Below are 16,827 nucleotides of genomic sequence, written 5' to 3'. Positions count from 1 at the left end.
GCGACCCTGAGAAAAGTTTTTGCCCTACAAACATTTAATGCACATCAATGTGCTCAGGAAGGTCTCCTTGCCCCAGTAGTCATGGCCACATTCTGATAAGATGTACGGTTCTCTTTTACTGGGCTGTTTTGGGAAGCTGCACAGAGCCCAAATCTCTCTGCTCTGCTCTGCTGTGTGCAGTTGGTCCAGCTGTAGTGGCCAGCTCGTTATCAAAGTCTATAAATAGAACAGTGCAGGTGCAGCCTGGCCGCTCGTTAAGATGTTTTTAAACACAGCCCCACACAGACACATGATAAACCAGACTGACAGAGGATGTCCACGCACAAACACAGGCATCACACTCACACAGACAGACACACACAGACACTCACACACAGTCACACATGCACGCATACACAAACAGACACAACACACAAACACAACACTGTTCCACACAGTAAAATGTAAGCAGTTAGTTGAGTCGCCATGGTAACTTCTGAGGGCAGGCTGCCACGCAGGTGTAATCAATCAGATCATTAGGGAGGGAGGAGTTCTGTGGCGCTTATCAACAGTTTTACTTTCTGCACATGTACACACAGACAGAGAGACCGTCAGACTCACACACCCAGACACACACACACACACACACACAGGTTTTCAGCTCAAATTCATCAGTTTCTCAATTCTTTTATACTTTTGATGTAAACATCTCCAACAATTTATATTTTTCTCATGAATTTAAGTTCAGACGTTTAATCTTTCCAACTCTATTAATAGTAGTACAATTACAGGTGGAGCCTAGGACATAGGATGAAGCTTTTAACATGTGTCCTATCTATCTATCTATCTATCTATCTATCTATCTATCTATCTATCTATCTATCTATCTATACCCCTCCCTATTTTTTAACCCCTCTGTCTCCTTTCTTTCTTTCTTTCTTTCTTTCTTTCTTTCTTTCTTTCTTTCTTTCTTTCTTTCTTTCTTCTACTCCTTCATTTGTATTTTACATAACTTTTTCTATCCTTCCCTCTCTATCCATCCATCCATCTACCTCTTTCTATCTATCATCCCCCTCTCTCTTTTTCTTCTTTCTTTCTTTCTTTCTTTCTTTCACTCCATTTCTGTCTTTTTACTTCTTTGTTTGTTTGATTGTTTCTTTCTTTCTTTCTTTCTATTCCTTTTCTCTTCCTTTGTTTTTACTCCATTTCTTTCTTTCTTTCTTTCTTTCTTTCTTTCACTCCATTTCTGTCTTTTTACTTCTTTGTTTGTTTGATTGTTTCTTTCTTTCTTTCTTTCTACTCCTTTTCTCTTCCTTTGTTTTTACTCCATTTCTTTCTTTCTTTCTTTCTTTCACTCCATTTCTGTCTTTTTACTTCTTTGTTTGTTTCTTTCTTTCTTTCTTTCACTCCATTTCTGTCTTTTTACTTCTTTGTTTGTTTCTTTCTTTCTTTCTTTCTTTCTTTCTTTCTTTCTTTCTACTCCTTTTCTCTTCCTTTGTTTTTACTCCATTTATTTCTTTCTTTCTTTCTTTCACTCCATTTCTGTCTTTTTACTTCTTTGTTTGTTTCTTTCTTTCTTTCTTTCTTTCTGTCCTTTTCTTTTTTCTCTCGTTTCAATCTTTCTTTCTTTCTTTCTTTCAACAATTTCTTCAGCTCATTCAGCATTGCTTTCAGCATTCACACCATTTCCATTCTTGGAAATGTTTTTTCTAGTTAGTGTGAATGCTGAAGGCATTCACACTATTGTTATTCACTCAATCTTTATTCTCTTTTTTTATTCTTACTTCTTCCTCCTTTTTACGGTCTTTAACTAGTCCTTCATACTTTGTGCGATTTCAACAATTCATATATCAAAACGTGCAGCTTTTTTTGAACTTTATCGGCATTACTTTTCTCTTTTTAACTATTTATACTTTTTAAAATATTTAACTTTTTCTGCTAATTTTTTTCCCATAGGAATGCATTGAAAACATCTTCAAACTTTTAAAATTTTCTTACTACTTTGAACCTCTAAAACGTCAGCATACTTTCTCCCACAGACTCCATTTGACTTTTAAACTGTAGACAAACTTTTAATCTATTCACATATTAATCAGCTTATTGATATCTTCAACAGTTTTTAGGTATTTGGCTGTTTTAAAATCATTAAAATTTTCGACAAAATCCAACTTTATAATGGTTGTGTATTGCGCTTAACGAGCAGGGCTTAGAGTGAGTGACATCATCGTTAGAGTGAGAGGGATCGAAAAAACATTCAGGATTTTTTCTGGATAAATTGCCAGCACGGCCACAAATTAAACTCTAGACACATGATTTCCTCACCGGTTTGTACCACACTTGTCGTCTCTCATTTGATGTGCTCAAAACAGCAGACAGACTTACAGAATTGTCTCTATGAGCCTAATTGTGCAGCTAGACCCGCTCCAGTGGCTCATCCACTTCAATATAAAAGTAGGAGCTGATTTTTTTAGAAAAGCAGAAATGCCCCCCTTTTCTACCTTGCGACCCTGAGAAAAGTTTTTGCCCTACAAACATTTAATGCACATCAATGTGCTCAGGAAGGTCTCCTTGCCCCAGTAGTCATGGCCACATTCTGATAAGAGATACGGTTCTCTTTTACTGGGCTGTTTTCAGAAGCTGCTCCGAGCTCAAATCTCTCTGCTCTGCTCTGCTCTGTGTACTGCAGTGGCAGCTGTTGGGGCCAGCTCGTTATCAACTTCTATAAATAGAACAGTGCAGGTGCAGCCTGGCTGCTCGTTAAGATGTTTTTAAACACAGCCCCACACAGACACATGATAAACCAGACTGACAGAGGATGTCCACTCACAAACACAGGCATCACACTCACACAGACAGACACACACAGACACTCACACACAGTCACACATGCACGCATACACAAACAGACACAACACACAAACACAACACTGTTCCACACAGGAAAATGTAAGCATGGTAGTCACCATGGTAACTTCTGAGGGCAGGCTGCCACGCAGGTGTAATCAATCAGATCATTAGGGAGGGAGGAGTTCTGTGGCGCTTATCAACAGTTTTACTTTCTGCACATGTACACACAGACAGAGAGACCGTCAGACTCACACACCCAGACACACACACACTCACACATAGGTTTTCAGCTCAAATTGATGTAAACATCTCCAACAATTTATTTTTTTCTCATGAATTTCAGTTCAGACATTTAACCTTTCCACCTCTATAAATAGTAGTGTAATTAAAGGTGGAGCCTAGGATATAGGACGCAGCTTTTAACATGTGTCAAATCTATCTATCTATGAAAACAAGTAAATTTTATCACATAACACCGGTTTTAGCATCACTACATTGGCTGCCCATTCAGGCTAGAGCGGATTTTAAAGTTCTTCTTTTAACTTATAAAGCCTTGAATGGTCTTGCACCTCTGTACCTGTCTCAACTGCTCACTCCCTACACTCCGTCACGTCCTCTTCGTTCCCTTGGTTCAAACCTCCTGGTCATTCCATCCATCAATAAAAAAACAGCTGGTGGCAGGGCCTTCTCCTACAGCGCTCCTTTTTTATGGAACGGCCTCCCACAAGATATTAGAAACGCCACATCCAATCGCAATTTTTAAATCCCGTCTTAAAACGTACCTTTTTACCCAATACTTTGATTAACTAACTTATTTTAGCATTTTTCTCTGGTTTTACAATTGTTTTATTGACTGTCATTATTGTAAACAAACTTTTAACTATTTTATCCTTTTCCTCTGGTGTTTTTTCGAATGGTTTTTTATTTATCTGTTGTTATTATTGTACTTGTTTTTATTGTAAAGTGTATTGAGACCATGTACCATGGTGATTTTGCACTTTAAATAATAAATTGATATCTATCTATCTATCTATCTATCTATCTATCTATCTATCTATCTATCTATCTATCTATCTATCTATCTATCTATCTATACCCCTCCCTATTTTTTTTACCCCTCTGTCTCCTTTCTTTCTTTCTTTCTTTCTTTCTTTCTTTCTTTCTTTCTTTCTTTCTTTCTTTCTTTCTTTCTTTCTTTCACTCCATTTCTGTCTTTTTACTTCTTTGTTTGTTTGATTGTTTCTTTCTTTCTACTCCTTTTCTTTTCCTTTGTTTTTACTCCATTTCTTTCTTTCTTTCACTCCATTTCTGTCTTTTTACTTCTTTGTTTGATTCTTTCTTTCTTTCTTTCTTTCTTTCTTTCTTTCTTTCTTTCTTTCTTTCTTTCTGTCCTTTTCTTTTTTCTCTCTTGTTTCAATCTTTCTTTCTTTCAACAATTTCTTCAGCTCATTCAGCATTGCTTTCAGCATTCACACCATTTCCATTCTTGGAAATGTTTTTTCTAGTTAGTGTGAATGCTGAAGGCATTCACACTATTGTTATTCACTCAATTTTTATTCTCTTTTTTTATTATTCTTACTACTTTCCTCCCTTTTACGGTCTTTAACTAGTCCTTCATACTTTGTGCGATTTCAACAATTCATATATCAAAACGTGCAGCTTTTTTTGAACTTTATCGGCATTACTTTTCTCTTTTTAACTATTTATACTTTTTAAAATATTTAACTTTTTCTGCAAATTTTTTCCCATAGGAATGCATTGAAAACGTCTTCAAACTTTTAAAATCTTCTTACTACTTTGAACCTCTAAAACTTCAGCATACTTTCTCCCACAGACTCCATTTGTCTTTTAAATTGTAGACAAACTTTTAATCTATTCACATATTACTCAGCTTATTAATATCTTCAACAGTTTCTGATATGTGGCCGTTTTAAAATCATTACAATTTTCGACAAAATCCAACTTTATAATGGTTGTGTATTGCGCTTAACGAGCAGGGCTTAGAGTGAGTGACATCATCGTTAGAGTGAGAGGGATCGAAAAAACATTCAGGATTTTTTCTGGATAAATTGCCAGCACGGCCACAAATTAAACTCTAGACACATGATTTCCTCACCGGTTTGTACCACACTTGTCGTCTCTCATTTGATGTGCTCAGAACAGCAGACAGACTTACAGAATTGTCTCTATGAGCCTAATTGTGCAGCTAGACCCGCTCCAGTGGCTCATCCACTTCAATATAAAAGTAGGAGCTGATTTTTTTAGAAAAGCAGAAATGCCCCCCTTTTCTACCTTGCGACCCTGAGAAAAGTTTTTGCCCTACAAACATTTAATGCACATCAATGTGCTCAGGAAGGTCTCCTTGCCCCAGTAGTCATGGCCACATTCTGATAAAAGGTACGGTTCTCTTTTACTGGGCTGTTTTCGGAAGCTGCTCAGAGCCCAAATCTCTCTGCTCTGCTCTGCTCTGTGTGCAGTTGGTCCAGCTGTACTGGCCAGCTCGTTATCAACGTCTATAAATAGAACAGTGCAGGTGCAGCCTGGCCGCTCGTTAAGATGTTTTTAAACACAGCCCCACACAGACACATGATAAACCAGACTGACAGAGGATGTCCACGCACAAACACAGGCATCACACTCACACAGACAGACACACACAGTCACACATGCACGCATACACAAACAGACACAACACACAAACACAACACTGTTCCACACAGTAAAATGTAAGCATGGTAGTCACCATGGTAACTTCTGAGGGCAGGCTGCCACGCAGGTGTAATCAATCAGATCATTAGGGAGAGAGGAGTTCTGTGGCGCTCAACAGTTTTACTTTCTGCACATGTACACACAGAGGGACCGTCAGACTCACACACCCAGACACACACACACTCACACATAGGTTTTCAACTCAAATTCATCAGCCTCTCAATGATTTTATACTTTTGATGTAAACATCTCCAACAATTTATTTTTTTCTCATGAATTTCAGTTCAGACATTTAACCTTTCCACCTCTATAAATAGTAGTGTAATTACAGGTGGAGCCTAGGATATAGGACGCAGCTTTTAACATGTGTCAAATCTATCTATCTATCTATCTATCTATCTATGAAAACAAGTAAATTTTATCACATAACACCGGTTTTAGCATCACTACATTGGCTGCCCATTCAGGCTAGAGCGGATTTTAAAGTTCTTCTTTTAACTTATAAAGCCTTGAATGGTCTTGCACCTCTGTACCTGTCTCAACTGCTCACTCCCTACACTCCGTCACGTCCTCTTCGTTCCCTTGGTTCAAACCTCCTGGTCATTCCATCCATCAATAAAAAAACAGCTGGTGGCAGGGCCTTCTCCTACAGCGCTCCTTTTTTATGGAACGGCCTCCCACAAGATATTAGAAACGCCACATCCAATCGCAATTTTTAAATCCCGTCTTAAAACGTACCTTTTTACCCAATACTTTGATTAAAGCAGATATCAGTGGAATGTTTTTGTTAATATAAGTCCTAAATAGTCCTATTTTCCGTCAGCAATCACTTACATGAAGTATTTCAGCCTAAACACGAGTCTCTCCGTCACTCTGCTCTGCTGTAACCCGAGGAGAAAATTTTCCTTGTGGGATACAAGTGTTATCCAATGAGGAGAGAGAACGGCATGAAGGGCTGTGTGTGCAGCCAAGGGATGCGCGTGAATGTGGTGACGTAGCACGAGGACCAATTGATGCCTGACAAGGGCGGGGGCTGCTAACTCATGGTGCGTTCAAAGAAACTCGTACTTTGTGTTTTTCCTTCCTGTGAAGTCATACCAGTTCGATCTGGTACGAGTTCACGGGTCGGAAGTTACGAGTGGCCGTTATAGGGAACTTTCACAGACAACAGGATGGTAAAAACACGAGCTACGGGTTACCTGGAACGCTACCAAGTCGTAGTTGTGACTTGAAGCTGTAACTTACGGTTTCAAAAGCCTGCCTTGAACGCAGCATTAGCCGAAACGGCCGTGAAGCTGATATCTGCTTTAACTAACTTATTTTAGCATTTTTCTCTGGTTTTACAATTGTTTTATTGACTGTCATTATTGTAAACAAACTTTTAACTATTTTATCCTTTTCCTCTGGTGTTTTTTCGAATGTTTTTTTATTTATCTGTTGTTATTATTGTACTTGTTTTTATTGTAAAGTGTATTGAGACCATGTACCATGGTGATTTTGCACTTTAAATAATAAATTGCTATCTATCTATCTATCTATCTATCTATCTATCTATCTATCTATCTATCCCCCTCCCTATTTTTTAACCCCTCTGTCTCCTTTCTTTCTTTCTTTCTTTCTTTCTTTCTTTCTTTCTTTCTTTCTTTCTTTCTTTCTTTCTTTCTTTCTTTCTTTCTTTCTATACCCCTCCCTATTTTTTAACCCCTCTGTCTCCTTTCTTTCTTTCTTTCTTTCTTTCTTTCTTTCTTTCTTCTACTCCTTCATTTGTATTTTACGTAACTTTTTCTATCCTTCCCTCTCTATCCATCCATCCATCCATCCATCTACCTCTTTCTATCTATCATCCCCCTCTCTCTTTTTCTTCTTTCTTTCTTTCTTTCTTTCACTCCATTTCTGTCTTTTTACTTCTTTGTTTGTTTGTTTGTTTGTTTGATTGTTTCTTTCTTTCTTTCTATTCCTTTTCTCTTCCTTTGTTTTTACGCCATTTCTTTCTTTCTTTCTTTCACTCCATTTCTGTCTTTTTACTTCTTTGTTTGTTTGATTGTTTCTTTCTTTCTTTCTACTCCTTTTCTTTTCCTTTGTTTTAACTCCATTTCTTTCTTTCTTTCTTTCACTCCATTTCTGTCTTTTTACTTCTTTGTTTGATTCTTTCTTTCTTTCTTTCTTTCTGTCCTTTTCTTTTTTCTCTCTTGTTTCAATCTTTCTTTCTTTCTTTCAACAATTTCTTCAGCTCATTCAGCATTGCTTTCAGCATTCACACCATTTCCATTCTTGGAAATGTTTTTTCTAGTTAGTGTGAATGCTGAAGGCATTCACACTATTGTTATTCTGTTCGGCCATTTTCTTTATTTTTCTTTTTATTATTCTGAGTTCTTCTTCCCTTTTTTGGACTTAAACTAGTCCTTCATACTTTGTGCTATTTCAACAATTCATATATCAAAACGTGCAGCTTTTTTTGGACTTTATCGGCATTACTTTTCTTTTTTTAACTATTTATACTTTTTAAATTATTTAACTTTTTCTGCAATTTTTTTCCCCATAGGAATGCATTGAAAACGTCTTCAAACTTTTAAAATCTTCTTACTACTTTGAACCTCTAAAACTTCAGCTTACTTCCTCCCACAGACTCCATTTGTCTTTTTAATTGTAGACAAACTTTTAATCTATTCCCGTATGACTCATCTTATTGATATCTTCAAAAGTTTCTGATATGTGGCCGTTTTAAAATCATTAAAATTTTCGACAAAATCCAACTTTATAATGGTTGTGTATTGCGCTTAACGAGCAGGGCTTAGAGTGAGTGACATCATCGTTAGAGTGAGACGGATCGAAAAAACATTCAGGATTTTTTCTGGATAAATTGCCAGCACGGCCACAAATTAAACTCTAGACACATGATTTCCTCACCGGTTTGTACCACACTTGTCGTCTCTCATTTGATGTGCTCAAAACAGCAGACAGACTTACAGAATTGTCTCTATGAGCCTAATTGTGCAGCTAGACCCGCTCCAGTGGCTCATCCACTTCAATATAAAAGTAGGAGCTGATTTTTTTAGAAAAGCAGAAATGCCCCCCTTTTCTACCTTGCGACCCTGAGAAAAGTTTTTGCCCTACAAACATTTAATGCACATCAATGTGCTCAGGAAGGTCTCCTTGCCCCAGTAGTCATGGCCACATTCTGATAAAAGGTACGGTTCTCTTTTACTGGGCTGTTTTGGGAAGCTGCACAGACCTCAAATCTCTCTGCTCTGCTCTGCTCTGTGTGCAGTTGGTCCAGGTGTAGCGGCCAGCTCGTTATCAACGTCTATAAATAGAACAGTGCAGGTGCAGCCTGGCCGCTCGTTAAGATGTTTTTAAACACAGCCCCACACAGACACATGATAAACCAGACTGACAGAGGATGTCCACTCACAAACACAGGCATCACACTCACACAGACAGACACACACAGACACTCACACACAGTCACACATGCACGCATACACAAACAGACACAACACACAAACACAACACTGTTCCACACAGTAAAATGTAAGCAGTTAAAGGTGTACAGAAAAGAAAATTGAATTTGAGCCCACTTTGGGTCATAAAATTAATGTGATAACTCATCTTTCAGACGTTGTAACAGACAAACACACAAACACAACACTGTTCCACACAGTAAAATGTAAGCAGTTAAAAGTCACCATGGTAACTTCTGAGGGCAGGCTGCCACGCAGGTGTAATCAATCAGATCATTAGGGAGAGAGGAGTTCTGTGGCGCTTATCAACAGTTTTACTTTCTGCACATGTACACACAGACAGAGAGACCGTCAGACTCACACACCCAGACACACACACACACTCACACACAGGTTTTCAGCTCAAATTCATCAGCCTCTCAATTCTTTTATACTTTTGATGTAAACATCTCCAACAATTTATATTTTTCTCATGAATTTAAGTTCAGACGTTTAATCTTTCCAACTCTATTAATAGTAGTACAATTACAGGTGGAGCCTAGGATATAGGACGCAGCTTTTAACATGTGTCAAATCTATCTATCTATCTATGAAAACAAGTAAATTTTATCACATAACACCGGTTTTAGCATCACTACATTGGCTGCCCATTCAGGCTAGAGCGGATTTTAAAGTTCTTCTTTTAACTTATAAAGCCTTGAATGGTCTTGCACCTCTGTACCTGGCTCAACTGCTCACTCCCTACACTCCGTCACGTCCTCTTCGTTCCCTTGGTTCAAACCTCCTGGTCATTCCATCCATCAATAAAAAAACAGCTGGTGGCAGGGCCTTCTCCTACAGCGCTCCTTTTTTATGGAACGGCCTCCCACAAGATATTAGAAACGCCACATCCAATCGCAATTTTTAAATCCCGTCTTAAAACGTACCTTTTTACCCAATACTTTGATTAACTAACTTATTTTAGCATTTTTCTCTGGTTTTACAATTGTTTTATTGACTGTCATTATTGTAAACAAACTTTTAACTATTTTATCCTTTTCCTCTGGTGTTTTTTCGAATGTTTTTTTATTTATCTGTTGTTATTATTGTACTTGTTTTTATTGTAAAGTGTATTGAGACCATGTACCATGGTGATTTTGCACTTTAAATAATATCTATCTATCTATCTATCTATCTATCTATCTATCTATCTATCTATCTATCTATCTACCTACCTACCTACCTACCTACCTACCTACCTACCTATCTATACCCCTCCCTATTTTTTAACCCCTTTCTTTCTTTCTTTCTTTCTTTCTTTCTTTCTTTCTTTCTTTCTTTCTTTCTTTCTTTCTTTCTTTCTTTCTTTCTTCCTATACCCCTCCCTATTTTTTAACCCCTGTCTCCTTTCTTTCTTTCTTTCTTTCTTTCTTTCTTTCTTTCTTTCTTTCTTTCTTTCTTTCTTTCTTTCTTTCTTTCTTTCTTCTACTCCTTCATTTGTATTTTACGTAACTTTTTCTATCCTTCCCTCTATCCATCCGTCCATCCATCCATCCATCTACCTCTTTCTATCTATCATCCCCCTCTCTCTTTTTCTTCTTTCTTTCTTTCTTTCTTTCTTTCTTTCTTTCTTTCTTTCTTTCTTTCTTTCTTTCTTTCTTTCTTTCACTCCATTTCTGTCTTTTTACTTCTTTGTTTGTTTGATTGTTTCTTTCTTTCTTTCTATTCCTTTTCTCTTCCTTTGTTTTTACTCCATTTCTTTCTTTCTTTCTTTCTTTCTTTCTTTCTTTCTTTCTTTCTTTCTTTCTTTCTTTCTTTCTTTCACTCCATTTCTGTCTTTTTACTTCTTTGTTTGTTTGATTGTTTCTTTCTTTCTTTCTTTCTTTCTACTCCTTTTCTCTTCCTTTGTTTTTACTCCATTTCTTTCTTTCTTTCTTTCTTTCTTTCTTTCTTTCTTTCTTTCTTTCTTTCTTTCTTTCTTTCTTTCACTCCATTTCTGTCTTTTTACTTCTTTGTTTGTTTGATTCTTTCTTTCTTTCTTTCTTTCTTTCTTTCTTTCTTTCTTTCTTTCTTTCTTTCTGTCCTTTTCTTTTTTCTCTCTTGTTTCTTTCTTTCTTTCTTTCTTTCTTTCTTTCTTTCTTTCTTTCTTTCTTTCTTTCTTTCTTTCTTTCTTTCAACAATTTCTTCAGCTCATTCAGCATTGCTTTCAGCATTCACACCATTTCCATTCTTGGAAATGTTTTTTCTAGTTCTGAGTTCTTCTTCCCTTTTTTGGACTTCTTCTAGTCCTTCATACTTTGTACTATTTCAACAATTCATATATCAAAACGTGCAGCTTTTTCTGGACATTATCGGAATGACTTTTCTCTTTTTAACTATTTATACTTTTTTAAATATTTAACTTTTTCTGCTAATTTTTTCCCATAGGAATGCATTGAAAACATCTTCAAACTTTTAAAATCTTCTTACTACTTTGAACCTCTAAAACTTCAGCATACTTTCTCCCACAGACTCCATTTGACTTTTAAACTGTAGACAAACTTTTAATCTATTCACGTATGACTCATCTTATTGATAAATCCAACTTTATAATGGTTGTGTATTGCGTTTAACGAGCAGGGCCCTCATTTATCATTGTGGATACACGCTTTTTTACACGCTCTTTCCCCCATTTTGTGCGTACGCACTTTTCTCCGCCTAATTTGGGATCTATCAAACCAAAACTTGTCGGGAGTAAGTGCAAAAATTTACGACCAGTCCGACCATGGCGTACCGGCATTTACACGCTTTTTGAAGAACAGGAGGAATTGGCGACACCGCTGCAGAGTCAGAGAACTGCAGTATGCGAGGGAGAGAGGAGCGCGGACACTGTTTGAAGTGTTGAAGTAGCAAGTGGTGGTGATGATGATATTTTTTTTTAATATATAGCTATGCACAAATGAAAATCAAATCTTCCAGTGAACGGATCGGGGGTTATTGGAAAGGGGTGCAAAGTAGTACTGACTGGCAGTGGAAACCCTGCTTTAAATTATTATGACATAATCTAAAATAAGGGGCAGAATAAATATGATTCTTCTTCTTTCTGTTCTGTTTCATTTAGATTTGGGAGTTTTTTGTATTTATTGTAGCCTTTCAATGCAAGATGATGTTTCTGACTGATATTGCCGTGTTACCGTGTATCTCGCTTTCAGAGAAATTCCGCTTCTTTCTCCGCTCTCCGTCCGTCTGTTGTCTTCACCGTCTTCCACTGACGTCATTCCACACGTTTCCAGAGTGCACATGGCTACTTAATATGCACGTAACTGATTTGCATTGACCACATATGGTTGTATGGGGCCGTTTAGGGGGCTGGGTATGAGGCGTGTTCTCATCCACGCTTTTCTCAGGTCCGGTGTGATCTATCAAGGGAAATACCGTGCAGCCGTGTGTACGCGGAGTTTGATAGATCTGAAAAGAGTGTATATTTTTTGGTCGTACGCACATTTTGCCTTTCCGTCGTACTGAAAATTTAAGAGGACTTTTACACGCTCTTTGATAAATGAGGCCCCAGGGCTTAGAGTGAGTGACACCATCGTTAGAGTGAGAGGGATCGAAAACACATTCAGGATTTTTTCTGGATAAATTGCCAGCACGGCCACAAATTAAACTCTAGACACATGATTTCCTCACCGGTTTGTAGCCACACTTGTCGTGTCTCATTTGATGTGCTCAAAACAGCAGACAGACATACTGAATTGTCTCAGTGAGCCTAATTGTCCAGCTAGACCCGCTCCAGTGGCTCATCCACTTCAATATAAAAGTAGGAGCTGATTTTTTTAGAAAAGCAGAAATGCCCCCCTTTTCTACCTTGCGACCCTGAGAAAAGTTTTTGCCCTACAAACATTTAATGCACATCAATGTGCTCAGGAAGGTCTCCTTGCCCCAGTAGTCATGGCCACATTCTGATAAGAGGTACGGTTCTCTTTTTATGGGCTGTTTTGGGAAGCTGCTCAGAGCACAAATCTCTCTGCTCTGCTCTGCTCTGTGTAGCTCAGTGGCAGCTGTTGGGGCCAGCTCGTTATCAAAGTCTATAAATAGAACAGTGCAGGTGCAGCCTGGCCACTCGTTAAGATGTTTTTAAACACAGCCCCACACAGACACATGATAAACCAGACTGACAGAGGATGTCCACGCACAAACACAGGCATCACACTCACACAGACAGACACACACAGACACTCACACACAGTCACACATGCACACATACACAAACAAACAAACACAACACTGTGCCATACAGTAAAATGTAAGCATGGCAGTCACCATGGTTACTTCTGAGGGCATGCTGCCACACAGGTGTAATCAATCAGATCATTAGGGAGGGAGGAGTTCTGTGGCGCTTATCAACAGTTTTACTTTCTGCACATGTACACACAGACAGAGAGACTGTCAGACACACACACCCAGACACACACACAGGTTTTCAGCTCACATTCATCAGCCTCTCAATGATTTTATACTTTTGATGTAAACATGTCCAACAATTTATCTTTTTCTCATGAATTTCAGTTTGTTCTCCTAATGGAGATGTCAGGATTTGGAGCTTCTTCATGACCTGACGTTTAACCTTTCCACCTCTATATATTGTACAGGTGGAGCCTAGGACATAGGACGCAGCTTTTAACATCTCTATCTATCTATCTATCTATCTATCTATCTATCTATCTATCTATCTATCTATCTATCTATCTATCTATCTATCTATCTATCTATCTATCTATCTATCTATCTATCTATCTATCTATCTATCTATCTATCTATCTATCTATCTATCTATCTATCTATACTTCATGACCTGACGTTTAACCTTTCCACCTCTATATATTGTACAGGTGGAGCCTAGGACATAGGACGCAGCTTTTAACATCTCTATCTATCTATCTATCTATCTATCTATCTATCTATCTATCTATCTATCTATCTATCTATCTATCTATCTATCTATCTATCTATCTATCTATCTATCTATCTATCTATCTATCTCAAACCCTTTGTCTCTTTTTTCTCTTTTTCTTTCTTTCTTTTACTCCTTCATTTGTATTTTACATAACTTCTTTCTATCTTTCCCTCTTGTGGTGGCAAAAAATGTTGTTCCTTCACCAAAGTATTTAAAAAAGGATGACTGGACACGTCAGCTGTCTTTCTTGAGTTTTAATAAAAGGCATTCATGAATGGAGTCACACACACAACCGAACAGGAGTACAGTCAGTGAGTGAGTGAACTGCAGAGGCTCACCCGGGCGCTATCTTTATAGTTACCAAAACACATTTTGAACAACAGACAAAATATATGGCTGTGAAGCTGTGCCTGGCGTCACCGCCAGGACAGAACTCCCCTTGTAAATTAACACAGAGCACCGGTCTGACCTTTAGCCTGCTCTGTGTAGATTCAGTACTAGCTGTGCCTGGCTCCATATCATAACAACAGGTATCAGGAACACATTATCTGAATACCACTTTCTACAAGGAGAAAAGGAAAATCACTTAGTTAAACATGGTTATACAACCCTTGTAAGCATACACTGGGTTACACCAAAATTTCCCATTACATTCCACCCTTTTTAGCATTTTGATGCTAAACCATAATAATAGGAAATTTTGTAATTATCTACCCCATGTTCTCTGTTTCCCTGCCCCGCACCAGCCAAACACTAGTGCCCCCAGTCTCCAACTCAGGAGTTTACAGACCCCGGGCAGAGAAACACAGTCCACAGGAACAGAGGAGCCAAAATCCCCCCCCTCACTTGACAAGAGGGGGGCAAAAGACTCATCCGTCTAACTACACTCAATCTAAGAAAGGGGAAAAACCTCTGATATAATGAGGAAAAAATCCCATATTCTACTACATAACTAATCTACTTCAAATAATATGTGGAAAGATAAATCAAAGTAACAAATGGTATGATTAGAAAAGATACAAAGTATTAAAAGGTATAAAACTGAAGTGTTTTGGAAGTTACCCCTGTAGCATTGACGTAGTCACATGAAAAACAGGAAAAACAAAAACACTATCATATGGAAATCAAAATCATCATTTCAAATGAATCATATTCATTGACATAAGCAAAGAAACATCAAAAATCACACCTCTAATAATGTATGTGAATTAAAACATGGTGTTCTATGATGAACCTAACTCAAACATTTTTAAGAATCAGCTTATTGTTAATCATCAGTCAAATGCAGAAAAAGAGATATAAATGAATAAACTGAAAATATAAAAACTTAAAGGAGCTCTTCCTGATCCCCATACGGGGGAACCCACTCCTCCTCCATCTCTTCCATCTGCACAAACCGTTCAGTGGCAGATGCGATCATTGACGTCACCAATGACCTGACTAGTGGCACAACACAACACAGGACAACACTCAGACCTACAAGGACAGCCAGGACCGGGGCAAACAAATGCAACAGTGTAGTCTGCCACCCGGTAGATGGAACCCAAGACCACCAACCATTACCTGCGTTCTCTTCCGTGTCTCGGCTCTTCTGCAAATGCAACAAATCATTCAGGTGTGCAACAACATGGGTCATATTATCAGATATGTCAGGAATATAAGTACAGCAATCAGTACCCACAACATGACAGACCCCCCCCTGGTTTGCTAACACCATGTCCATGGCCAGCCTGTTCTGCAGAGCCACATTGCTGAGGCCCTGCACCGCTGGTGTGAGTGTCCCAAAACCTGTGACTACTGTGCCAGTGAGATCTTCCAAGTCCAGAGAAATGTCATTGATCTTAAATGCATTGTTCGTTGCACCATAGCCAGGCAGGAGAGCACCAAAAATCTTCTCCACAGTGCTGACTTGGTCATGCACTGTGTCAGTGTCTCTCCTGGCCCGGTGTGGTGGGTAGTAGTGGTCGTAGTTGGTGTGGAAGTGATTCAGGTCAGGCATAATCCTGACAGCCGGTAACAGTTTAGCTAAATAGCAAGTTCCACACCAACCAGGTCGCAAAGCCTGATATACCCCCTCCTGCACTCCCCTGGAAGCCTTTCAGGAGCGAACGCTTGACCCCTTGCAATTCACAATACTCATGTAGATCTTCAGCAGCTCATCTGTGAGGTTGTGAACCACACGCTCGGGGCCGTGGTCTCCCTGGGTGAAAGCAATCATCACCCCTAAAGTTTCAGAAACATTTAGAGACATAGCAACTCTCGTTGGTCAGCTTCCTCGCCGCAGCTGTCATCACTGCCTTGTATCCAACGTTGTCCTCCCGTCTCGATGTTGTGTTACCTGTGGTAACAGCAGATCTCCTCACAAGCCGGTGAGGTGTGTGGTGTAGATTCGTGATCTGGGTGAGGTGAATCTGTCATGCTGTTGTTGCTCGTCCCGCGGTTGTAGATCTCTTTCAGTAACAGCACCGACAGCCCCGCTGTGATGGAGATAACCAGCAGGAAGCTGGTCGCCACCCTTAGGCCGCACCCGAGCTGCTTACAGGGATGTCATGGACGTTCACCAGAATGTAGTCGCCTGACCTGATGGTGCACAGCTTTGTCTCTGCTGGCTCCTGCAGGGCAACCTTCACCTGTTGGTAAAGTTTTCTTAACAAAAAGCAAAACAACAAGGAAAAGCAAAACAACGACTAGAATGCACCATACCATATCATTCATCCTCACACTGGCCAGTGATTTCATACATACTTCAATCATTCATCCTTCCCCCTTTTGACACATGGTTCAACCCATGTGTCAACTTCACACACTGTGGAGAAAACATAAACAAGGGAAACAGCAGAGACTGCTGTTCCCTGGTTTCCCACCCGGCCCTCTCTTCCCAGAGAGGCTCGTATCAACAAGTTGGCTATCTCAGCG

At 38.9% G+C, this 16,827-nt stretch overlaps 1 protein-coding gene across 1 annotated transcript in view; it reads right to left on the bottom strand.

Annotated features, from left to right (window-relative positions):
* Positions 1 to 16,827, bottom strand: part of LOC310996396 (NACHT, LRR and PYD domains-containing protein 3-like) — a gene marked incomplete at its 5' end in the record, with an annotated part of 56,952 nt that overhangs the window by 37,670 nt on the left and 2,455 nt on the right. Inside the window, 5 exons of the mRNA XM_083985771.1 lie at positions 15,267 to 15,351; positions 15,475 to 15,502; positions 15,626 to 15,914; positions 16,029 to 16,134; positions 16,275 to 16,443. Of these exons, the coding sequence (XP_083841897.1) occupies positions 15,267 to 15,351; positions 15,475 to 15,502; positions 15,626 to 15,914; positions 16,029 to 16,134; positions 16,275 to 16,443 (677 nt within the window). The remainder of the gene's footprint in view (positions 1 to 15,266; positions 15,352 to 15,474; positions 15,503 to 15,625; positions 15,915 to 16,028; positions 16,135 to 16,274; positions 16,444 to 16,827) is intronic.

The sequence above is a fragment of the Trachurus trachurus genome (assembly GCF_905171665.1).
Source record: "Trachurus trachurus genome assembly, chromosome: 13".
Classification (NCBI taxonomy): domain Eukaryota; kingdom Metazoa; phylum Chordata; class Actinopteri; order Carangiformes; family Carangidae; genus Trachurus; species Trachurus trachurus.
Note: the sequence above shows the minus strand (reverse complement) of the source record. Positions and strands in the feature narration are given on the sequence as shown.